The sequence below is a fragment of the Pectinophora gossypiella genome, chromosome 12 (genome assembly GCF_024362695.1).
Source record: "Pectinophora gossypiella chromosome 12, ilPecGoss1.1, whole genome shotgun sequence".
NCBI lineage: Eukaryota > Metazoa > Arthropoda > Insecta > Lepidoptera > Gelechiidae > Pectinophora > Pectinophora gossypiella.
Genome location: NC_065415.1, coordinates 5,545,304 through 5,570,680, shown reverse-complemented (window position 1 = coordinate 5,570,680; position 25,377 = coordinate 5,545,304). Strand labels below are relative to the sequence as shown.

General features: G+C 36.2%; 4 protein-coding genes across 6 annotated transcripts in view; all 4 read left to right on the top strand.

Annotated features, from left to right (window-relative positions):
- Positions 1-1,096: 1,096 nt before the first annotated feature.
- Positions 1,097-5,959, top strand: LOC126371495 (sporozoite surface protein 2-like). Its single transcript, XM_050016807.1, has 4 exons — positions 1,097-1,255; positions 1,744-2,284; positions 3,372-3,544; positions 5,559-5,959. Exons 1-4 carry the CDS (start codon positions 1,231-1,233, stop codon positions 5,876-5,878), a joined length of 1,059 nt encoding a protein of 352 aa, XP_049872764.1. The 5' UTR covers positions 1,097-1,230; the 3' UTR covers positions 5,879-5,959.
- A 144-nt stretch (positions 5,960-6,103) lies between these two features.
- Positions 6,104-8,375, top strand: LOC126371525 (uncharacterized). Its single transcript, XM_050016846.1, has 5 exons — positions 6,104-6,379; positions 6,604-6,820; positions 7,010-7,134; positions 7,411-7,566; positions 8,179-8,375. Exons 1-5 carry the CDS (start codon positions 6,310-6,312, stop codon positions 8,352-8,354), a joined length of 744 nt encoding a protein of 247 aa, XP_049872803.1. The 5' UTR covers positions 6,104-6,309; the 3' UTR covers positions 8,355-8,375.
- A 1,533-nt stretch (positions 8,376-9,908) lies between these two features.
- Positions 9,909-11,996, top strand: LOC126371594 (uncharacterized). The gene is made up of 3 exons (XM_050016913.1): positions 9,909-10,106; positions 10,647-10,804; positions 11,168-11,996. The coding sequence occupies exons 1-3, from the start codon at positions 9,909-9,911 to the stop codon at positions 11,874-11,876; spliced, it is 1,065 nt and encodes a 354-aa protein (XP_049872870.1). The 3' UTR covers positions 11,877-11,996.
- A 6,360-nt stretch (positions 11,997-18,356) lies between these two features.
- The window catches only part of LOC126371453 (monocarboxylate transporter 12), a 54,606-nt gene continuing 47,585 nt past the window's right edge, over positions 18,357-25,377 (top strand). For 2 of the 3 annotated variants that reach the window (XM_050016755.1, XM_050016754.1), the window contains exon 1: positions 18,357-18,504. In XM_050016755.1, coding sequence (XP_049872712.1) covers positions 18,418-18,504 — 87 coding nt within the window. In that variant the 5' untranslated portion in view covers positions 18,357-18,417. Of the gene's footprint in view, positions 18,505-19,676; positions 20,167-25,377 lie in introns of those variants that run through there. The other variant, XM_050016756.1, reaches the window with a different exon arrangement.

The following is a 25,377-nucleotide window of genomic DNA, read 5'->3' as shown; positions in this document are numbered from 1 at the left end:
GATTCGATTATATTATTATATTATAGAGAGGCACGTTAAGCCGTTGGTCCCAGTCACTACTTACTGATGTAACTAAGAAGTCGTTACATGAGCCAAGTCAGGGGCCTTTGGCAGCGCAATAGTAACCCTGACACCAGAGTTGATGAGAGTAGGGCCCCGATACCGACCCCGCCGGCGTGGTCGACGATTTCCCTCATTCAGCGCTTATCGCTATCGACCCACTAGGGTCGATTAATTCTTTCAAATATTTTTCCTCTCAGACGACGCCCTGAGCCGAGGTTCGCGCCTTTAATTTTAAATGAACGGTAGACATTTCAAGTATCGTATATCAAAAATAGGTACAATTACTCAAAATTGTGAAATAATTTTCAGAATAGGTACCTACTTCTTTCTTTGGGGAAATCTGTTACCGATATATTACTGACATTTTTGTATTTTCTTTTAAAATCCCTGAACAAAACTAGAAATACCTTATAAGTAACATAAAATTCCCTCACCGATACGCTATAGCCTGTCGTTGTCCTTAGGGATAACGGACACAGGTACTTACAAGTAGGGTTAAGAAAATAACTTACGTACATAAATTTTAGATTTAGTTATACCCTCACTGGCGACATAAAGTAAAACTTTGCATGACATGTATCCCAACTTAAAAAACTATTTCGCAATGGAAGTAAAATAATGGTTTTTCATATCCTGTTTCTTTGTATAAAAACAGTTTGATGCAATATACAAATCTCTTTGTTTCCGGCTACCGTTCAACCTATAATGTTGACACATAATCTATTCTTCCGTCTAAATATCCTTCACGTATATGTTACTCATATTTCTACGAATTCTTTGTGGAATCCTTGTAAAAACTCGAGAATGCCGGACTATTCATAAATCCAGCTTGTTACCTTAAACGCAGGGAGTTTACCGCGGCTAACGGTAAACCGAACGATGCACTTAAACACCTACTATAATAGGAGAGTAACGCGGTTAACACATGTGGTTATCTCAATGACAAGATATTAATGTTAATGATGATCCGTCAAATGATTCATCAGTCTCATCCAGTGCGGGAACGGGTTATGAGAGGAAACTAGGTGGGGGTTTTTATAAACATTAGCGGTCTTACACAAGCCTATAGTGTACCTTTGTGTCTTGACCGTGGCACAGTTGGTCGTAAACAAAAAGTATCTCAAAACAATTTTTAAACTAAATAAGTGTGAAGTGCTAAAATAAGTCATGGAAAAGTGTATCACAACTGTCGGTAAGTCATTATTAGTGTATCGTTTATGTTAATGGAGCTAATCAATGATCGCATTAACACTATCCGTTTACAAATTGGCGTTTATTTTTTTTCCTCAGTTCCAATTATTTACGTGAGCGTAGAGGCTTACGTACAAAAATAATGACTACTTGCTTATTGAATACCAAAATATAATTAAGAACAAAGATAATTGGATGATTACAAATCATAAAAAAATTCTACATGCATGTATCAATTACGGCAAACCATGTCCAAAACAATTTTTTCAGTAAAAAAATATGTAAGATTTATTTTCTTGATTTTTTCCTTATACTTTTGGGTGGCAATGACCACACATTTTGGTGTTTTGGAATTTCAAGGTTTCTTAACAGTTATATTTTAACAAACGACCACGATCACAATCGTAATTTTTTGCAAGAAAGTTAGTTTATTTTTTTTTACTTTTGTCATGTTATGAAAGTAATATTTAATGGAATGTTTACCAACAGTGGTGGTGACACTACTGAGCCACTTGACGGCGGGGAGGTCATATGCGGGGGTCCGCCTGGACAAGCATAGTGAGTTCCACCACCCCTTCGAGCATCACGAACATCGCGGCGACTGGATGGACAAACCCCACGGGTGGGACTCGCGACAACACCACCCCAGCCCTGCACAATACAACCCTACACACTACAACCCTCATAAACGCGGAGATAAAGAATACTGGCGATTGAATCATCCCGGTGACTACGAGCCCGATAGTCAAGGCGAGCAAACTGACTCACTGCCTAGAGGATGGCCTAACCACGGCAGCCATTCTTCCTGGTCAGACCAGAAACCTTGGCCAAACCACGAAAAACCTAACTGGTCTAATCAAGAACCTGACTTCTGGTCAAATAACGGATGGAATAATCAAGACAGGCCAAACTCGTGGACAGATCAAGGGCGACCTGGCTGGTATGATCCATCTGGGCATAACACTGAATGGTATGACCAGCAAAGACCCAATTCAAATAGCTGGGAGGACACCGGTAGTCCTAATACTTGGTAAGTTAAATTGTCTTTATTTTTATTTTTTATATTAACTTGAATAGTATTTAAGGTAACAATCAGTAGAACGTACGTCCTGATCAGAATAATAATTAAGTATCGAGCTACATTTTTGGTGATGCATCGAGTATTTTTAGTTGGAAACATATTGAACGGTGTGTAAGAAGAACACAGAGATTAGTGGATCACAACATGATATTAAAATAATGTTAGGATTAGGACGTCTTTAAAATCATAATAGGTATGTGAAAATTGAGCCACGATAAACATAGAATATCCGTCACTATGGGAATCAAAATAATGGGATAACGTTAATACAGCAAAAATATTATGTGAAGTCTCACTAATGTGATTGTCGATTGGTTTCAAGTAGTATAGTATCTGTTTATGTTTTTAGCACAGTATAGAATTTGACAATATTATTATTTAGGGCTGATATAAATACAGCCTCCATGGTTTAGTGGTTAGAGCGTTAGGCTCAAGATCAGAGACTGTCCTTTGTTTGGTAAGGACTTTTCAGGCTGGATACACCTTTTGTCTGAAAAAGTAATATGATTCTGTGCTTCGGAGGGCACGTTAAGCCATTGTTCCCGGCTGTTAGCTGTAAAAAGACGTCCACCAACCCGCAGTGGAGCAGCGTAGTGGAATATGCTCCATACCCCCTCCGATTGATTGAGGGGAGACCTGTGCCCAGCAGTGGGACGCATATAGGCTGTTGATTTATGATGATTATGATATAAATTAATCTGAGAGGACGACATTTTCATTAGTACAACGTACAACCATTATGGAGTTCTCTGCTCTGGACGTCCTAAAGATAAAGTATTTACTACGTTAAGTATATTTACAAGACATATTGACAATAAAAAAATTTTTGAAACGTAATGAAAAAGAAAATCTGCGTATTTTTTAATGGCGAAAAGGCAGAACACCATCTTTATATTAGGAAAACTCTCTCACAACTTGACGAATACTTACTCTGTAGATACTGTCTAAAGCTTTCCTAACTCAGCCTTAGTGGTAATTCCAAGGAACTTAGATTAGGGCTGTCGACGAGGATGTTTATAACGATATACTATTTCAGGGGTCCTGTTACACCGTCAACTACGGCCAATCCGAACACCAAGTCCCCACTAGCCATAGCTAACTGCATTAGATCGTGTCCTGTGACGTCAGAGTACAACCCTGTGTGCGGTACCAACAACGTCACCTACGGCAACCCTGGAAGACTGGACTGCGCCGCGTATTGTGGAGTTGGTAAGGATACGCCATTATATTCAAAAAAAAAAAAATCAAAAATATTTATTTTTCAAAATTGGCTTACAAAGTTAGCGCTTTTTGAACGTCAAACATAATTAAATTACATATTATGTAACTAGCTGTAAAACTACTACCACATCGGAATCTGTAACGCTGAGGGAAAGACGTGGCCAGAAAACCTCCCAGCACAGGGCCCTAGTCCTACTGTTTCATGTTTTCCTTTCTTTTCTTTTAATCCAGTTTGTATTACATAATTTATAGACTTAAATACAATGGAATATAGTTATGACTTAAATATAGTTATGGAATGGTTTAGGCTGATGGTGATGGCCTTGTGCTGGCCATGTTATCTACAATGGCTGCAAGTTGTTGATTATACTTGTACCTCTGCCCACCCTTTTAGGGATTACGGACGTGTCAATGTATGTAGGTGTGTATGTGTCATAGTTGAAACAAAACATACATGTCAGGAGCATTTGCCGGCTCAATAGTAACCCTGACACCAGGGTTGATGGGGTTGGTAATCCACCTGACAACCAACACAATAGAAGAAGAAGATATATACTTAGTGACACTAAACGATTTCAGCGATGCATACAGCATTGTAAGTAGTAGCAAGCAGTGCAATCAAGTAGTAAATATCGACAAAGGCATTGATTGCATCATTGATGTATAATGTTTCGCATCGGATAAACAAAACTACGTACTACTTACGTAATCGAGATTTAAGTTTATCAGTCACTAGTAAGTTACTTGAATAAATCTAAAAGTGTATGTAAGTATAGTTTGTAGATGCCCCAAACTCCGATCAAAGTTGGTACTTCATAAATAAGTTCTAGAAATATTTGAAGGCTTTCATACACGAATTATGATACGTATGTGTACCTTATAAGGTAAGTATAAAATAAATGGTTCCGGTAAATATGTTCCACATGGCTACGACCTTAGGGTAGGGAAACTACCGGCAATCGGCATAATTGACCGGACCACCGTTCAAGGTCGCACTTTCAAAAACCTTTATATTTTTTGAACCCAAAACGGACATATCTGGGATTTGTGTGCCTTATTACCTGCATTGCAATTATCTGAGTACTTTTATGGCTACGGCAAAGTAGTTAATGTCATTTGCGGCAACTCTACAATAAGTCATGTCAAACGAATTTCATGTGGTATTCGTTACGAGAGACGACAGGTTAGAGTGGTTGTCAAACAATATTACAATATCATCTTTACTTAATAATACAAAAACCAGAATTGAATTGAATAATATTTTTGTAGTCACAAATAGCTTGAATTATTTTTTTTCCACTGGGCGCTTACAGACGAACGACGATGGACGTAGACACTGGCCCCGATTCCTGCAGACACCGCCTAATTTTATTTTAAGTTATATCCGTCATTTTCATATCCGTCGAAAAGGAAAGGGACGGATGATTCACAGCTCTTAATTTTAGGAAGAATGAGTAAATGAATGAATAACCCGGGCGAATCAAAAGGTACGTCCCTGGTATGCAATCCTTTTGACGTGCTGTCTACTTAACTGTGTCGGGTTATTGACGGATGTAAAATTTTTAGACGGTTGGTTTAGATTTGTGCTTAAAATTGACGTGTGTTCCATAAATTTTATGCTTGTCGATTACCCGTCCCTTTCCTTTTCGGCGGATAAGAAAATGACAGATATAACTTAAAATAAAATTAGTTGGTATTTACATGAATTAGCACCACTGTTTACTAATTGTAAACAAAAGACATGTACATGTATGGTGACGGGTTGACAAAACCCAGAACATACACCATCGAAATAAACTTCAACGACATCTTTGTGTTTATACATTGTTTTAAGTTTACGCGGTTATTATCATAATTAAAACACATAATAACGGGTTCTTACCGCGTTTAAAATAGGGATATGAGACTTGCAACAGTGTCGAAATATCGGGAGTCCCATATCCCTATTTTAAACGCGGTAAGAACCCGTTATTATGTGTTTTAATTATCTTTGTATTTACAGATGTTTCCTTACAAAGAAACTCGGCGTGTACGGCAGTCGTAGCTACCGACAGTAATACACAGGGTCAGAAGAATAACACCAGACCGAGCCAGCCATCTCTCCCTTCAGAGCCAAGCACCAATCCTCCGGAGCCGACGAGGTTTACCACCATAGACGTACCGGTAACCAACAAACCCAGCCAGCCAGACCCTGCCTTCACCATCCCTCCCGACGTACTCAACAGCATCTTCACAAGTACAACCGAAGACGACCAATACGCAATTGACATTAGAACTAGAAGTAAATTCATGCCACAATACGTTTATCCGATCCAAACATAATATAAGTTATAATAAAATAGATTTAACGCAAACAGACTGCAAAATAATTATAATTGTAAATAAATTTATTTTTTTAAGTTACGGTAAAATGATTTTATTATTCTAAGACCTTTCATAAGAAATCGTTTAGTACGTATCTAATCTACTAATAAAATATTAAAAAAGAACCTGCACGTTTTAATCATTACTAGCATTAGTAAATTGATTAGACATTTATTTTAGGTGATAAATAAGTTAAATGGAAAAAGAAATGCAATGCACCTTTTCGTCATTAGTAGGTAATTAGATAATGACAGATACTTATCGTAGTATTCGATTTTGTTAATGGGTATCCTTTTAGTATAAATTGGGCAAACATTTTTATTTGGGATCAGTAGATATTAAGATCCTTTTAGTCACAGTAGATACCAGTAAACTTGCAATTGTACACTATGGAATTATTTTATTGTGTTGTGTTTTTCACCCTATTTGTAGCAGGATCGAGCGAGTACATATTCACACGTAAGTTTGTTGAAATATTTGATAGTTTTATTTTGGCTAAAGTGGTAGTTTTCTGTTTTTATAAAATTGCTATTATAGAAGTTTTCATATTCAAATGTAAGAGATTGATTATTCTACATAAGTATTAAATTTCTTTCGAACTTTGGTTTCGATCTCGATAGTTATAATTATACCTGTTATACTTCCATTGAGAAAAAAATAATGAAGTTTATTTTTCCCCACAGCTGCTTACTCTTGCAAGAACAATTCTTCAGAATGTCTGAAGGATTCTATCCAAGCCGCGTTACCCAGTTTTGTAAAAGGCGATCCCTCCCTGGGCACTGAACCTTTGGACCCTTTCATCATAAGAAAATTATCTCTAAAATTGCCTGGCAACTTGGATTTGGAATTTAGACAAGGCTCCTCTAAAGGTCTCAAGAAATGTGTCATCGATTCTGCTAGGTGAGATTGAATTTTATTTATGTTTCCCTTCGTATTTGGCCATGGCTATTGTTTTAAAATAACAAAAACAACCTAAAGTTCCGTACTGTGTTAGTATGCACTTCGACATTGTTCTGTACTGTTAGTTAGTATAAATTGTAAACATACTCTGTGAACCGTTGACCTATTTGGTGTTTTGAAACATTGCAGGATGGTGAAGGATACTTTAGATCTCCAGTTCCATTGCAGCTTGGTTATCAAGGGGAAGTACAAGTCATCAGGGCGGCTCCTCATGTTCGCCATCGATGGGGATGGTGACTCTACGATCAAATGCAGTAAGTGTCATTATAGTTTAGTATTTTATAAATCAAATTTATACAGTATATACACACAGCACATTACACACACACACACATTACACACACTAGTGTGTGTGTATGTAGTGTGTGTAAATATGACAATACAAGGCAATTCTTAATGTTCATTTCCGCAAATCACACTTAATCCTTATTTCGAACGCAGATCGAAACAACAATATGTAAAATCTTTTAGAAATGTTGTATATTTGCATAATTTCCCTGCGTATAACTTTCACACTATCAACTTTCCAGAGAACATCAAGATCCAGTTCTTGGCCAAGCTGGGATCGGCGGTGCAAGATGACGGCAAGAGACATTTAGAAATCAGAGCGTTCAAGTCATACCACTCGTTCGAGGGCCAAGTCTTCTACCGCATGACTAACCTTATCAAGGGAAACCCGCAAATAAGTAAGTTTTGAATTTAGAATCTCATGTAAATACCCGACGCCACGCTCTGATGGTTTTGACGGAATTTTACCACCGCCTTGTGTTCTTTGAAATATCTAATTGCAAGTAACAGTTTTTTATTCAGTGGTTCTTGGTGGTGGTTAAAACCACTAATAATACCACTGTAAAACAGTTTTCCATACCGAATATTAAAATATATTTTGAGATTTTAAAGTCCTTTGGAAATCCATAAAAGTTTAACTTTATTTACGATCGTATTCACATGTTGGTCGAAGATCAAAAAGTAAATGTCAGTCAACGTGACTATTTGTACACGCCAATAACTAATGAAATGATTAGCCATTACTCACAAGTGATCAGTATGATACATCCATAAAAACGATATATCTATACAATCAATTTGCGTTGTCTATACATCATCATTACTCGCAGCAATTTCTGTGTTATTCTCTTCTTTTTTTATCTCATCAATTCTGGTGTCAGGGTTATTATTGAACCGCCAAAGGCCCCTGACATGACTCATGTAACGACTACGTACTTAATTGTTCTATAGGTTTACCTATTTATTACTTTTACCTTGGATTTTATTTAATGTATAATATTTCTTTGCAGGTAATTTGATAGTAGACTTCATGAATCAAAACTGGCGTATGGTAGCTCAAGAGTTTGGAAAACCGATTGTGGATTTTGGTATATCATGTATTTTGAAAAATGTTAAACAGCTGTTTAAAGCTGTTACGCAGGAGCAACTAATTGGAATAACAAATGTTTTTGATACTGAATCATAATAAAATATAAACAATATTAAACATTTTGTTTTGCATGTTAAATTACCTGATACTTATCTATTTCTCTCTATGCCTATTTCTCTCAAGAGACAAATGAATCGCACGCTAGGCCTCTCACTCTACAACACTACATTAGATTCATGACATCATTATTTTCTATATTTATATAAAGAGACTCGCCGTAGCGGGAATCAAATTTCGGTGAGTAGCTGTCAACGCCATAATTCGTACGCTAAAAAGTAAATTATACTAACCGAAAATGTTATGCCTTTCAAACATAAGATAACAGGCGTTATAGGTGCCACACACAAAAAATACGTTTGCGCGTTGAAATGATTAAATTTGACGTTTATTTGAAGGCTTTTCATACCTATGTATTAATAAATTGCCTTTTACAAAAAACACAAACACGTAACTATTTCAGACATCTAAGTAAACAGTTAAAGTACTCAATATAATTGCATTTGGTTATTAAAAATGTTATTGGATGTCACATTCTAATTTAATGAATTCATTTTATCCCTTTCGTTTGGTGAAACTATACGTGTTGGTATAAAGGCTAATTCTAAAATGGAAGAAGATAAAGAAAACGACAATGAAGTTAATATAGAACATCTGGTCAACAAACAAAGAAATATTGTTGACATCATCAACACAATAAAACCAGCGCTATTCTTTGAACGTTTATACGGTATTTTTCGATTTGGCGTAACCAACGATGGCTTTGTACCGATTGACAGAAAAATGAAAGTATTTGGGGTTCTACTAACATGTCTTTACGTAGTTCTATTCTCTGCGTGGATAGAAATTCCAACTACTATAAGTGGAACAGGAATCTTGGTGGATGTTATGGACGAAATACCATCGATAGTGATACTTATTCAATACGTTGCATCCGTCATAACAACCTTATTCTTTCTCAGCGAGACTACTATAGAAATATTTTCAACTTTTGTGGAACTTGATACTACTCTATGCATTAACATGAACGAAGGTTTCTACAAGAGATCCAGATCCCGGACTATCAAGTTCCTCATATTACTTGCTGTAACTCATTTAATATTTACAATTGCCGATATTTCAACTGACGACGAATTTAAGATTCGCAAACTTATATCGATGATTTTATACTTGGAACAAGACCTTGAAATATTCGTGTTTTGCAAAATGATCCTGATGTTAAGGAGTAGATTAAACATTGTTAACGATTATTTAATGAAGTTTGTGCAGGAAAAGGACGTCAACACGACTCCAATATTCATCATCAATGATAAAGATGTCACTAATAAACAATTCAATTTCATCGGTCGAGTGTCTCACAATAATATGAAGATTCGTGATTTAGCTGCGATGTACGACACCATCGGAAACACTTGCTCTTTGATCAACGAAGTATTTAATTTTCAAATCTTTATGAATCTTGTATCAACTTTTACTTACGTAGTTATTACCATTTGGGCCTCTCTGTATTATTTTCGAACTCCAGACAGCACCTCCGGTCAGTTAGTAACTGTCATCATTTGGTGTATCCTCACGATCTTCAGTGTCGCTGTAATGTCGTTCACGTGCGAGACCCTCCTGACCTGTCGCAACAACACGAAGCTGCTCGTCAATGAGATAATCATGGACTACGACCTGCCGCGGACCATGCGAGTGCAAGCCAAGGTGTTCATGGAGCTGATAGATGCGTGGCCGCTCCGCATATTTGTGTACGACATGTTCTCTGTTGACATCAAGCTGATGCTTAAGTTTGTTAGTGTTGCTACTACGTATTTGATAGTCATCATACAAATATCTCACTTCGTTTAAAAAGGACACATAGAAGCAATTCATCTAAAAAAGCAACATTGTTATTTGACATTTGTTGACATAATTTGCGCACATTAAATAGCTATATTGCTTTTTCAGATGAATTTTAAACTCCCAGGTGTTTTAAAAAGAAAACCTGTAATTTTCAAATTAATAATTGGACTTTACGAAAAGTCGAATTTTGTCTTTTAAATAATCTTTCTGGACGTCGACGGCTCTCAATTCAAATATAAGTATATAATCATTTTAATTAAATAATACCTACTATATGTTTATCCTGTCATCAAGTGATTAATTGTTTTAAGCTAGGTATATTATTTTAGAAAACAAAGTGACAAATTTCAGTTGCTAGTCACCTCACCAACAATTACACTAAAAGCATTCAGTCAGTAATTTCATTTGACAACGCCTAGTGGCATAATTAAAACGTGCATTCTTTATTTTATAACAACTTAAGCTACACTGTGAATTAAAATGAGCGAGGTTACAGAAGATAACAGATCACAAAAAAGTGCTATTAAGAAAAACTACGTTAACAATATCATGCTCTCAATTAAACCGGTGTTGTACTGTGAGAGATTTTTTGGAATTTTCCGATTCTACGTAACTAAAGAAGGAGATATTGTACCAATTGAAGGAAAGTATAAAATAATAGTGTTGCTTTTAGCATTCATCTATGTCGTCATTTTTTCAACTGGGTTAGAACTTCCTAATAAGGTAATTAGAATGTCAACCATGACGGATGTAATGATCGAAATGCCATCAATAATTGTAATAATTGAACACATTACAATGATAATACTAACGTTGTTTTATCTCAGAAACAAAACTATAGAAATATTTTTGTGTTTCGTGAGACTTGATACAGCCCTGTGTACTAGCATGAATGAAAGTTTCTACACGAAATCCAGATTTTTAACAATAAAGCTACTTGTACTACTTACTGCAGTCCATGTAATGTTTACAATATTCGATGTTGCAGTTAATGCCGACGTTTACTTTAGTATATACCACTTTATATCGATGATTATATACTTAGAACAAGACCTAGAAATGTTTATGTTTTGCAATATGATTTTAATGTTAAAGAGTAGACTAGAAATCATTAATGGGTACTTAATGAGGTTTGTACACGAGAAAGATGCTAACAAGACTCCAATATTCATTATCAACGATAGAGAGATCTCATCTGAACTGTTTAATTTCGTCGGCCGTGTCTCTCACAATAATATGAAGATACGCGATTTAGCGGCACTGTATAACACCACCGGAAACATTTGCTCTTTGATTAATGAAGTATTTCAGTTTCAAATCTTTATGAATCTTGTGTCAACTTTCATCTTTGTAATCGTCGCCATTTGGGAAGCTCTTTACTACTTTAGGTCTCCAGACACCACGGCCGATCAATTGGTGACTATCATCATTTGGTGTATCCTCACGATCTTCAGTGTCGCTGTAATGTCGTTCACGTGCGAGACCCTCCTGACCTGTCGCAACAACACGAAGCTGCTCGTCAATGAGATAATCATGGACTACGACCTGCCGCGGACCATGCGAGTGCAAGCCAAGGTGTTCATGGAGCTGATAGATGCGTGGCCGCTCCGCATATTTGTGTACGACATGTTCTCTGTTGACATCAAGCTGATGCTTAAGTTTGTTAGTGTTGCTACTACGTATTTGATAGTCATCATACAAATATCTCACTTCGTTTAAACAGCCATTTCACTTCAATACTCTTGTAGTAACCTACCTATACTTATTTACGTGGCAAAAATATGTTTGTTGTGACGTTGTTATTAATTAACACCTATACAGGGTGTTAGTGACATCGTAACGAATACTCAGGGGGATGATTCAGACCATGGTCTGAATTATTAGCAATGTAGAATCATGATTCTGGGTTAACATCAAGTGGTTTTTATTTAGTTTTTTTAAATTATTTTCAATTCTATACTTTTGCGATAGAAAATTCCACTTGATATTAACTCAGAATCATGGCCTGAATCATTACTCAAAGTTTTCGTTACGACGTCACTAACACCATGTATAGTAACTCTTCACACAACTAGGGGTTCTTTTATTTTAGAAATAAGTAGGTATTAAAATGTACCCTTAGGTCACCCAATCACCAATAGTCACGTTTTTCTACTGCCAAGCTTGATGTCATGAATTTATTAGCAATGTAATAATTATGCCTACTTAATGAGGCTACGATCCCCAATAATAATATAAATAGAGCTGTCGAGATTTAACGTCATAATTACCTATCTTCTCTAACATAATTATTCAAAAATACAATGTAATGCCAGAAGCATATATAAAAATAAATTGTTGCTTGATATTTGGATAACATTATATATAGAATTATATTGCTACCTATATTGCTTCTCTTTATTTTGATCAGAATAATAATGGGTGGAAGTTATATAAATGATGACCCTTTTTATTACACCCAAGCACAGTTTAGTAACCTACCCAAAAATAAAGATAAAAGATGCATAATGGTGCTAATTTCTGTAAATACCATCTAATTTTATTTTAGGTTATATCTGTCATTTTCTTATCCGCCGAAAAGGAAAGGGACGGGTAATCGACAAGCATAAAATTTATGGACCATACGTCAATTTTAAGCACAAATCTAAAACAACCGTCTAAAAATTCGCCCGGGTTATTCATTTATTTACTCATTCTTCCTAAAATTAAGAGCTGTCAATCATCCGTCCCTTTCCTTTTCGGCGGATAAGAAAATGACAGGTATAACTTAAAGTAAAATTAAGAGATGTCTACAGGAATCGGGGCCAATATGTCTGTTATCCATGAAATTAGAAGAATTAGAAGGTTAAACGAAGGAAACCTTTACAGCGCCGTCTATATTGTTTTTGAGGAACAGCCTGGAAAATCCCTCATTAAAACCGGAAAACATTTTTAATAATTATGACGTACCTACTCGTTACTCGAAGATAGATGCGCTACGACGTATTATTAAGTTAATAGGTTTGTCCATATCCTCCTGTATGTACCTATATTCTCCAAACAATTTAATTGGTTTGCTTCTAATAGTCCGTGAGCGTATAGATTAAGGTTGGTTTATTTATTTATTTATTAAAAATAAGTACAGTACTTAATACATTTTTTTTACAATTGACGGTGCAACAAAAACCAACTTTGGTTGGTTGGTAAGTTGTACAGTCATGAGCAATATCATGTACCCACTTTAGAACCCTGTCGCACTATCATATTTGACATTTAATGAGGCTTACGGTTTAATTTGTCATAAAAGTTAATGTGACATGGTTGCAAAGTGTATACATGTTAGTACTCGTGACCGTACTTACAGTTTGTGTTGCTGGCAACACAAGTATAAAGATAATTAATTAATATTTTTTGGTATGGCAATGTTAAGACTCGAATGGCCGACGCCTCCCGCGAAAGCAATTTCAATTTTTACATTTTCCTCGCCTTATGGAAGTCTGGAAGAAATCTTTTTTTTTTTTTTTTTTTTTTCATTTTTGTGCCCAAACATGCGATCGGTCGACTGACCATAAGCAGTTTTGATGGTTTGGTTTTATTAACATGCAGGACAGGCCCCCTCATTAGAAGGCTGCCTTCATTAAGGTGCTACTGTATGTTATCCCATATGTGCGTCCTTTTGAGGCGTCTCATGTAGTGGTTGTCACTTAAACTCCGGGCCAGTTTGTTTTGGTGATGAGTAATTCGATCTCTGTATAGCCTTGTAGTTGTGGCAATTTCTTGCTTAACTGTCCTCATTCCAAGGTACTCGTGTAGTTCGTCCATGCGAGTGAACCAAGGTGCTTGCGCTATTGATTTGAGCACTCCGTTTTGGAAGCGTTGTAGTATTTCCATATTTGATGTTTTTGCAGCACCCCACAGCTGAATGCCGTAAGTCCATACTGGTTTCAGTACCGCTTTGTACACCAGTATTTTATTTTCGACGGAGAGCCGTGATCTTCTGCCCAGGAGCCACTTCAATGTCCTAAATCGGTGGTTACATTCATCACGTTTCTTTTGGATATGTGTTTTCCAAGTTTGCTTCCGGTCTAGATGAAAGCCGAGATATTTTACTGTTGTATTGTGTGGCATGGTCTCTTGGCCAAGTTTCACGGGTGGGCAGTCTTCTTTCCTCAAGGTAAAAGTTATGTGGTTGGACTTTGTTGCGCTAGCCTTGATACGCCAGGCTTTCATCCAGGTGTGGACCTTGTCTAGATGTATCTGCAGATTACTTGAAGCAGTCGCAGCGTTAATGTCCGATGACAGGATAGCAGTATCATCCGCGAATGTAGCCGTCATCACACTGTCTGACTCAGGTACGTCAGCCGTGAATACGAGGTATAACAATGGTCCGAGCACTGATCCCTGGGGGACTCCAGCCTTGATGTCATAGAAGTCTGAAACTGCGTCGTTGATTTTAACATAGAAAATGCGGCTCTCTAGGTAGGATTCTAAGAGAAGGTACATATTATGTGGTAGCGTTTTTTTGAGCTTGTACTTTAGGCCATCGTGCCAGACCTTGTCAAAGGCCTGTTGCACGTCGAGGAACACTCCTGAACAGTATTTCTTGTGTTCGAGGGATTTTCTAACGTGCTCACACACTCTATGCACCTGCTCAATAGTTGAGTGATGCCTCCGAAACCCGAATTGATGTTCTGGAATGAGCGACCCTTCCATGAGACATTCATTCAGTCGTGTTGCCAAGATTCTCTCAAACACCTTCGACAGAACCGGAAGAAGACTTATGGGTCGATATGAGGACGTCAGATGTGGCGGCTTTCCAGGTTTTGGAATCATTGTTATCTGCGAGACTTTCCAAATACTTGGATAATACGCAGACCTTAATATGGCGTTAAACAGAGAAACGATCAAGACCAGCGCCTTTCTTGGTAAGTTTCTTAGCACTTCCGCTGTTATTAGGTCAAACCCGGGGGCTTTTTTGAGTTCAAGGTCATGTATTGTCCGACGGAGCTCTGCAGGCGTACAGCATCGTACAGGAGGACTAAGCTGGAGATCGCTTTTTAGAAATGATGTCACCTCTCGATCCGTATCTCTATCACCAAGATCTTCGTTGGTCGTAAAAACACCACTTAAAAACAATCCAAACGCTTCCGCCCTTTCTTGGTCTGTTTTTGCCCACGTGCCATTTACATTTCTGAGTGGATGCTGAGCTGATTGAGGTTTTTCACGACATTTTACAGTTTTCCATAGCGAATATTCGTTTTTGGTGGGAGCAGCGGGTGTTAGGTTTTGCAAATGTACTTCCAGCGTTTCATTCTCGGTATCAATCAAAAGTTTTTTAAGCTCTGCCGCAGCTCTATTAAAGTCCTTTTTATCAGCTGGGTGTCGACTGCAATGCCAAACTCTCCGTAAGCGCCGTTTTTCCAGGATTTTCTCCCTAACGACATTTGGTATGTATTGATTGAACGGTGCCTTTGATGTTACTCGGGGTATTGGAGTACACAGCCATGCAGCTTCCTGAATGTTCTTTGTTATGTACTCGGCAGCACTATCGATGTCTTCTTTCGTTTTCATACTTAGTCTGAGATCTAGGTTTTCATTTAGGTGTTGGTAGAACGCACCCCAGTCTGTGTGCTTATTGTATAGGTAAGCAGGAATTGTTCGATGTATCAAGGTAGAACTCAAGGTTGCGATTTGTGGTACATGGTCTGATGAAGAATCCAGGCAGCTTTCAATGGCGAGAAAGTGAGATTGAACCCCTTTGTAGACGAAGAAGTCTAACAGATCCGGGACTTTGGTTGAGTCTGTTGGATAATGAGTAGCTTGTCCGGTCGACAGAATGTCGAATTGTTGTTGGCGTATGCTCTTGTATAACTGACGTCCCCTGGTGTTTGTAAGACGCGAGCCCCACATAGTGTGTTTAGCATTCCAGTCACCTCCTGCTATTACTCTATTGCCGAGTGTTTGAAAGAAACTATTAAAATCGTCTTCAATTGTTTCAGGATTTCTTTTCTGTTTTGGAGAACAATACACAGATGATATTGTAATAGAACTCTGTTTATCGTATATTAATATAGATGTGGCTTGTATTTTAGGAGTTCGGTACTCTGGTAGTGTATGGTGTTTCACATTTTGTTTGATGATTACTGCTGTGCCTGCATGTGCTGTGTTATCTGGATGATAAGTGGCATAGGTGTTATAACCATCGAGACGGAATGATACCTTAGCCGTAAGATGTGCCTCGGTAACCAGTAAGACATCTATATTGTGCATTTTTATAAAAGCCTCCACTTCATGTTTCTGGAAGTCTGAAGTCTGGAAGAAATCTGTTTAAGCGATAAGGTCCCCATTTGCCATGTACCTAGTTAAGAGTATTTTGTAATTATTTGTTTTTATTTTGGTGCAATAAAGTATCTATATTTGTACTTGTATTTAAATACCTTGGTAATTTAATAAACATAAATGTACATCTTATGTATGATTTTCCTTAACGATATTGTAATTATAATTCTATCATATTAATTAGATGTCTACGTGAAGTCCAATGGTCCAACTTTTCTGGGCAGAGAAAGAAAAAAATGCGGTTAGTTGTTTCTCACCTCAGAGCGCCGCATTTAGGGTATGTGAGCCCGTGAGCTATCCTTGTGGTGGGTAGCACATTTTGAGGCCGTAAATAATAGTAAATATATTACTTATCATAATTTTATAAAATAAGGAAAAAAAAACGCCTACGCTTTGATATAGAAGACTAATAAAATGCATTTGTCATCGCGACTACTAATACAGGCCACTTGACGCCACCTATTGTGGCACTTAAGAATTACATTATCGTATGGGTTACTTAAACTCATATCCACACGGTTCCATTGTACTTTCCTCCTTACGACTTTGTTCAAGGAGTTGCAGTTTTCGGCATCTAACGTGGGGTAGCGCTGTATTTAAAATTGCTCTGTCTACCACCTAAACAATTATGAGTATGAATTTATGTATTTGATTGACTGAAATAAATAATCATAATTAAAGCACATAATAACGGGTTTTTACAGCGTTTAAATGGGGATATGAGACGCCCGAATCCCGATATTAAATAATCATAGTTTGAAGGTGTGATATTTTTTAAACGGAAAGTGATGTTTTTTATGTAGTTACATGTTTTTAATTGTAATACCTATTTAATTCGATAATTTTGTAATAGTTTGCGTAAGGACGACTAGAATAATATTTCGACATAAGTAGGTAGGTATATTGAGCCATCAATTCGGTAATATGAGAAGGCTGATTTTTACGACATGCCCGGGATGATTGATAAGCGACGAGGAATACCTACTACTTGAGTAGATACCTACTTAGAAGATTTTCTTCCCAGGTGATAATTACATAATAGGTTACTCGTACTTCAAGCTTTTCTTTTTCATATCTAACAGAATTGTCCATCGCATTTTCAACCTCGAATGAAATTCATGAAATTGCATTCCTTAGTTGTCAGTGAACATGACATTAGCAGAGTAACGGGTATCAAATTGCGAAGTTTGTAAAATGTTTTTCAACTGTCAAAAGCACAGATAGCAGTGTAGGAGGTCCCAGCTGAGCGGGCCTGCGCCTGCTGTATCGACCGGAGGTTAGGGCGGCGCTGCTGTTGTCGATATCGACTATACGTTTGTTCCATTTTGGAATTATTTTTTAATAGATACTGTGTAGTGAGCACTGAATAGGTAATAACATATTTGATAAGTGAATGTTACCTCTGCTAATCAGTTATTTTTTCATTCTTATTCATAACTGTAGTGTACTAATTAGGTATCATCATCAATTTAAGAGCCACGCTCTTGTCGGTGTAGCATTAGGGGTTATTCTTGTTGGTGCAATTAGGTATATTCTGGTTTTTTACTGCATTAGAATATGAGTATATTCATTTTATTATTTTAAGAATTGTTTATTAATTGGGTAAGTAAGCTAGAAGTTTAACACATGTAAGTAGTTAACTCCTATCGTAAAATAATAGCAAGTTGTAAGATGGCGAAATAAAGTTACTCCGGTCACAGGCGAACGAGCTTAAATTTTCTTTAAAAAGTTAAACAGTTAACTCCAGGTGGGATATTCGGGTTTCGAGTATCGATGTAATCTCTCACCAACTCTATGCCCTGAAGGCTAAATAGGAGCCAACGCGGCGCGGCAGTGGTCGCGCGAGAGACGCGCGGGAGGGCCACGGGGCCGGCGCTCCGGCCTCCTGAGGCCAGCATTACCGCTGACGTAGCCATCAGCTCACCACAACCTGACGTCAATCATGGGGCAAACATCCGGCACCGAGTGCACGCCTGACGACGACGACGACGAACCCCGCATCCATGTCAATCCTACGCAAAATTCGCTGGTAAGTTAACAAAGAAGTTCAGCCATGGCTTTCACTTGATTTTCTATTTCATTTCCTGAACGGTTTTTTTGTGAAATTACTTTTATTTATATTTTTGTAATTAAATTATAAATTCAATTTGGAAATTCATTTCAGGAAAAGGTATAAACTGATTTTTATTTAAGACGGATTTTGGCGGATTTAGTGCAAATAAATGAGATATACAAAATTATATAAACAATCTTAATAATTTTAACATAGGTTTTACTTGTATTACGGCTGAAGTTCTTGTACTCGTATTGCCATGCTTTTATATAATACTTACATTCTAATTTCAACGAAAAAGATGTACTAACTTTTCGATAGTATAAGTAATTTTGTAATTATCGAGAAAAGTGGTTTAAATTAGAATTATATGTTATAGTAATAGTTTTATTTTATGTTGGTTATCTACCCAAGTTCCAATGGAGATGGTTTTGTATTATTCTAATCGGCTTTAGATTGGTACTTAATAAAGATTTCCACATCAGAAATATTAGTTAAGTATTTATTATCCAATAGGTATCCATACCTACAACTATTACAATCATATTATTTATTTAAGAATTTTCATTATGATATACATACCCACTGTAGCAGTTACTATGGCAACTAGGTACTTTTTTTTCGTTTCACGTGACTTATTGTACATTTGCCGCAGATGGCATTAACTACTTGGCCGGAAGCAACTAGGTACCTACCTATCTACCTATCAGTGAAAATGGGTTTTTAAGAATTTATTTATTTAAGTCAGGCAACATGGCCCATACTTATAATTTATGAATCAAAAACACAAAAATAATACTCACTCACATAAAATAGTAAATATTATAAATATGGTACCTATATAACATTAAATATCACTACTTGCTCCTTCGCGCATTTCGCATACATAAGTAGATAATAAAGAAACTTGGCAAAGGTATCGATTATAACTATGATGTACTTGATGATGATGATAATTATAATATATTTAATGATTTTTTGTTTAATGCACAATCACCCAGTGTAACGTACATAAGAACATAAATCAGTAAAATTGTTTACCTGCACATCGCGGGCGTAAATCAATTTTGCCGCCACACGTAATAAACGCTCGTTTTCATTCGCTCATCGTTTATTCCGCTCACTTGCTTGACACCTTCTTGATCTTGACAGTTGTTTGTTCAAAATAGTTGCCGTTCTGTTCGCACAAAGAACGGTCTCTGCGGGCGTTATTGCTTGCTCGTGAAACGAAACGTTATCGTATTCGCGTAGCCCAGCTGTCAAACGCTTTAGTTCACAAATTCTTTAATTTCGCTAATATTTTCCAAAATAATTATGGTTGATTAAGTTTTCTTGTGGTGCAAACTCTCCAATAATCAAATAAAGTAATTATAACTTGACTTTTAATTATCAAAAATGGGGTTGTGCAATTGATGTCAGAATTAGACTTTGTTTTTGTTACGAACTGCTTAGATTTTCATATGTTTTTCTTTTGAGTTTGCCGTGTTTCTTGTTAACGTGTAGTGCTAGCAGTGTGATTGGCCGGTCTTTTGTTTTTATTTGCGAAAGTAAAGCTCTGAGCTAAACAAGATGTCCAAGGTATCTTTAAACAATGTACCTTCGAACCCACGGATCAACAGGCTGAGAACGTTTTCTAGGGTAAGCATTATATTTCATAGCTATTTTTAACAAGATACTGCAAAGGGTATCGTGATTTGAGCAGAAACATCACGCTGAGATTGAGGTTATTTTTTAGCAGAATGAGAAGTTTGCTTGCTATCTAGAGTGTTCTCTTTCACAACAGACAAAACATTTTATTGTTTATAGATTGTGTTCCTTTCAACTGTAATACTATATTTCTAATATAAATTCAATTGCCACTAGCTTTATCTATCATAAAACATGACTTAATTAATTAAATATATCACACAACATTTTTTTATTAATATTAGGATTCTTAGTATAATTATAGCAGACAAGATGTTGAAAAATATTTTACTTCATTTCATATAATTGAGTAAGCAAGTATTGCTAGTTGAATACAAGATTAATTTTAAACTTTCCCACTTTTCTTAAATTTACTTCTTAAAGCCAGACGAGTGCAGGGCTGCGGAGGTTGGTCATCCACCATACAGCCCATACAATAGAAAAATAAGTTTCTAGTCCCTCTCTTAATAAAGTCAAATACTTACAATGCAGTTGCATTGAAGTATAGTACTTGAAATTGGCTCTTATAATATATCTATACACATGTGTGTCAGTTTATATGTGAGCATAAATATTTTTTATAAAAAACACATACCTAGTAATTTGTAAGTTATGTATTATAATAAAGCCCTCAAAATAGTGCTTAATTATCTATAAGGATGCAATGAGTTATATTTAAAAGTAATTCTATTCTAGTCTATTTGAGTCTTTAGTAACTAGTCCATAGCATAGTACTATAATGTCCATATCACCAATGTTTATCTACCATAGTCTCAAAGTCCACTATAAAACCTTTGTTCAGACTCATGGCTTATTCCACTGTTAGCCGTGTGTTATCACAATGTCAACATTTTATTTGAAATTCTATTACACTATTATTCTTTTTGTTTGATACAAATTGTGTCATGTTAGACAACCTACATTGAACAATACAGTGTAAATATAATTAAAATATGTTGGCTATTTCAATATTTTGTTGCAATTCATAAATTGGTAATGCCATGCTTTGTGCCAATATATTTAATAAAAATTATTGGAATTAAATAAAAATTAAATGTTCAATATTTGTAACCATTGATTATTCATCAAATGCCGAGCAAATTGATGCATACTTGCTACCATTTGTAACCATTTTTATCTACTTTTAAAATAAGAGTCTATAAAGGCAAAAGAATAATTAGGCAGTTCCGAAACAAGTGGCCTATCTTCATAAAGATTGTCTGTCATTTCTATTTCTAAGGTACTTTAATACGGGTTGAAAAGTCTGTAACGTAAATGTATTCAAGAAAGCTTTTTCATTCAAAACATTGTTTATGGTGTGTATAATTATTTATAACATGTGTATATTTTTCTTTATATCAAGGGTAAAGTTTGTGATTGTAAACTCGTGGGAATGATAGATTCATGTTTGTAAAGGCAAAATGTTATCGACCTATAAACACCAAGTTTTAAAATATTAGTTTTGTATTCTCATTCTGGAAACTAGGTTTATGGCCTACTGAAGCACTTAACTAGTTGAATAAATAAACAATTGCCTGTGATTATTTGGTAACATATCCAGTCTACTCCCAATTTTGATTATTGACTTCACCCTACGACATCAACTTGTCACATCAGGGTTCTTCACTAGGGTTGGGCAGATGACTGCTAGTAACACTAAAGAAATTAGTATTGTTATGTCTTTATAGGTTCTAACCTTATGTATCTAACATTCTTAATTTAAAAATGTTTGTAAGTTTAAAAAGAATGTTACTTACAAATAAAAAATCAGAATCATTTATTCAACGTAATTAACATAGATAAACTTGTTGAAGGTGAATTTAACTTTTATGAAACTACTCATTCATCATCATTCATTCGTCATTTCGCAAGGTGTTATGGCTGAGGAGAAGAAATGACAAGAAACTGCAACAGCAACACATCTTTTAAATCAATGTAGATATACATTACAAGTTATTTAATAACTAGAGGGCTACATTTATTACCAGGCATTTTTATCATATTATGTTTTGTTTTAATCAACTCAATTATCATTAATTTTCATGTCCTGTTTATCCATACAACATCCATTCAATTACTTTGCTAAACATTAGTCACTGTTCAGTTTTACGCGACTGTTTCGAAATGTCATATTCAGGATCAGATATGTTTTTCACGCATTACGCATAAGGGAAATGATGTAATTGTAATTATATGTATAGCCATAGCTTCTGACCATGGTCGGGAGTTGATGACATGAATGCTATCTACCTACGATGATTGTTTCACGCCATACAGTTCGGTTACACAATAATCATCTCCAGCGGGATGCGTGTTAGTAATTGGCACAAACGGTTTTGCGGTCACCATTTTATCAATGGCACGCTCGCGCTCTTTAATTGGAAGTGACAAAAATGTCCAGCTTCACGTTTTGTTATTTGGGATGCAACTGTATATATATAACATCTACTGAACTAAGGTAATTATGTCGAACTATCCTGGATCTTAGACGCCAGTAAAATGTTTACTTGTTTTGATTACTTAATTCAGTTTTCACGCATTTAAATTACCTAGTACTGACTAAATGCAACAGCCTCCGTGGTCTAACAGCCTCCGTGGTCTAGTGGTTAGAGCGTTAGGCTCACGATCTGGAGGTCCGGGTTCGATTCCCGATGGGGACATTGTCGAAATCAAAAAAAAAAAATGATTTTTTTTTTTGATCTGGAGGTCCGGGTTCGATTCCCGATGGGGACATTGTCGAAATCACTTTGTGAGACTGTCCTTTATTTGGTAAGGACTTTTCGAACTGATTGTCCGAAAAAGTAAGATGATTCCGTGCTTCGGAGGGCACGTTAAGCCGTTGGTCCCGGCTATTAGCCGTAAAAAACACCATCACCAACCCGCAGTGGAGCAGCGTGGTGGAGTATGCTCCATACCTCCTCCGGTTGATTGAGGGGAGGCCTGTGCTCAGCAGTGGGACGTATATAGGCAGTTTATGTTATCGCTTAAAAAACGCGCTTCACGATACCTGAGTCATACATAACAGAAACTTCTTGAAAGCTCCATAGAACTTAGTTGTCGTGGAGAAATAATTTATGGGCACATTGCTATATTATTATAAACGTCATGGCAGAATAGAAGAATTATTTATAGCATAAGAAGATTAGATCTGCAAGGACGTAATCACTGAGGAAGCAACGGTTGGAATACAAATAAATTATACTTGACATCTTAGAGCATCGTTCATATATTATTATGTTACCACGGGGCCGTGGCTAATCGTATACATATATATCCAAACAATAAGGTATAAGAGTATAAGAACATAAAATGCTGCTATGCTATCTATCACTCAGCCGCATAGCATAACAAGAAAGTATTTTTAGTTACGTACTTTATAAAAATATATTTTTATCTACTCTTATGTTTCTAGAATTATAGTATCAAGGACAGTAAATGAAGTACCTGTAGATAAATTTGCTGTTTCGCGCATTTCCTACTTTATACATAATGTTGGCATCTTCTTGTATCGTGTAAATGAACGTTTAAATCATTATTTATTTGCAATCCGCGATTCTGTTGTTGCGCGCACTCTCCATCCATTCACAACCTCCATAACTTTGGATAGAACTAGAATGGGGATCTGCCAATTTCTCAGGTATCTATTTGCTCTGGGTTTCCTGAACCAGAGGCTAATGTCCATTCTGCGAGTAGTGATCTGTACCGCTTCATCGTTGATGCAAAACCACGTCTGAAATAATACCTACAATAAATCATTACGATAATGATGACACTTGTCGTGTTAGTAATAAACACTAAAAACCAATAAAATAAGTAATAAACAACAGCAGAACATCTTTGTTAATTGCAGATGCGCGATGGTTCACGTGAAGCTTGCAAGAACATAATAAGTAAATAAATTCTACATTTCTGGAATACATTTCAAAGGCTGTACGTAACAGTGGCAGGTGTCTTTGACAATGGCCGTCCTACACAAGGCTGTAGAAGCCTTCGCAGGGAACTGACATTCAAGGTCCCATATAATCCGTTTTTCACTTCTATACCAAATTGAGTCTTATCGGACACATTATAAAAGCGTTTGTGGTATACAATAACCGAGTTGATCCAAATGACGCGAGTAGAATAGAGCAGTGAATTATTGAAATATAGTTAATCGATATAGGCGTACGTGTGCCATTGACTTTATTATTACACAAAGGTAAAGGCTTTTGGTCAGGAAGTGTCGGCTATTGTTTATAAACGTCATGGACACATCTTTGGAATAATTTTGGCCGAAATACCGGTATTTTAATAGATTTTCCGAATAAATGCTTAGAAATTCCGTTTGAAAACTCTATTTGCCAATTTGGTGTAACGACGGCTTAACTACAAGGAAAATAAAACCAAACCCACCCACTTGAAGGCGACCCACTAAAACGCCCTAGATTTGAGCCCTTTTAAATTGTAAGAGTGGTATCTACTTTGTTCAGTACGTTTTGTTATACAAAAATAGGGTTACTTACATTTAAGTTTCATTTTGTTAGATGGTTAACGCATTTGTTTAATGTTTTAAAGACTTAAAAGTGTCGTGATAAATTGTCACTCATTTCGCTAAGCACTGGACGTTTTTGACAAATGGCGTTCTAGGAAAAATAATTAACGAAACCTTTTAAGCGTACTCTATTTTCAGCTGGTAATTGAAAACTGCGTTTGTTACTTATCTTCTACAACTTGAACGACTAAGAAGTAGCGAAGGAATACCAATTCATAAGTTTTTTAATGTATATACTCGAAATAAATACCTAATAAATCAGATAAGTTTTAGATGTACCCATTATGTTACCCACATTTATAAGAACTTAAATATAAAAGTATGATTTAAATATATATTTTCATTTATAACTAGATTGTGGGCGATTGTTATGGTTCGATGCAAAGAAAAGATCTGCCATAGACCTGAAAATTTGTTTTTAATGGTTCGGAAATCGCCTCCATTTATAGGAATGTTAGTTAGTATAGATAAACAATATTTTTATAGTGCTCCTCCATTTTATATTACAAAGCGCCATAACCTCATTATGATTAAGTATATGCTGACACGTGTAGGATTTTCTATGGGATAAAGTAATCAGGCAATATCATTATGCTATGAAGAAAATACCTACTTGTCAGCGAAGTTTATTA

Excerpts from the sequence above, each read along its gene's own strand:
- LOC126371495 (XM_050016807.1), top strand. The coding sequence starts at position 1,231 with ATGGAAAAGTGTATCACAACTGTCG. Across the intron at positions 2,285-3,371 it reads ACCGGTAGTCCTAATACTTG|GGGTCCTGTTACACCGTCAA; the intron begins GTAAGTTAAATT and ends ATACTATTTCAG. Across the intron at positions 3,545-5,558 it reads CGCCGCGTATTGTGGAGTTG|ATGTTTCCTTACAAAGAAAC; the intron begins GTAAGGATACGC and ends TTGTATTTACAG.
- LOC126371525 (XM_050016846.1), top strand. The coding sequence starts at position 6,310 with ATGGAATTATTTTATTGTGTTGTGTTTTTCACCCTATTTGTAGCAGGA. Across the intron at positions 6,380-6,603 it reads GAGCGAGTACATATTCACAC|CTGCTTACTCTTGCAAGAAC; the intron begins GTAAGTTTGTTG and ends TTTTCCCCACAG. Across the intron at positions 7,567-8,178 it reads CAAGGGAAACCCGCAAATAA|GTAATTTGATAGTAGACTTC; the intron begins GTAAGTTTTGAA and ends ATTTCTTTGCAG.
- LOC126371594 (XM_050016913.1), top strand. The coding sequence starts at position 9,909 with ATGTCGTTCACGTGCGAGACCCTCCTGACCTGTCGCAACAACACGAAG. Across the intron at positions 10,107-10,646 it reads TCAAGCTGATGCTTAAGTTT|GTTACAGAAGATAACAGATC; the intron begins GTTAGTGTTGCT and ends AAAATGAGCGAG. Across the intron at positions 10,805-11,167 it reads ATTGTACCAATTGAAGGAAA|TATATACCACTTTATATCGA; the intron begins GTATAAAATAAT and ends CGTTTACTTTAG.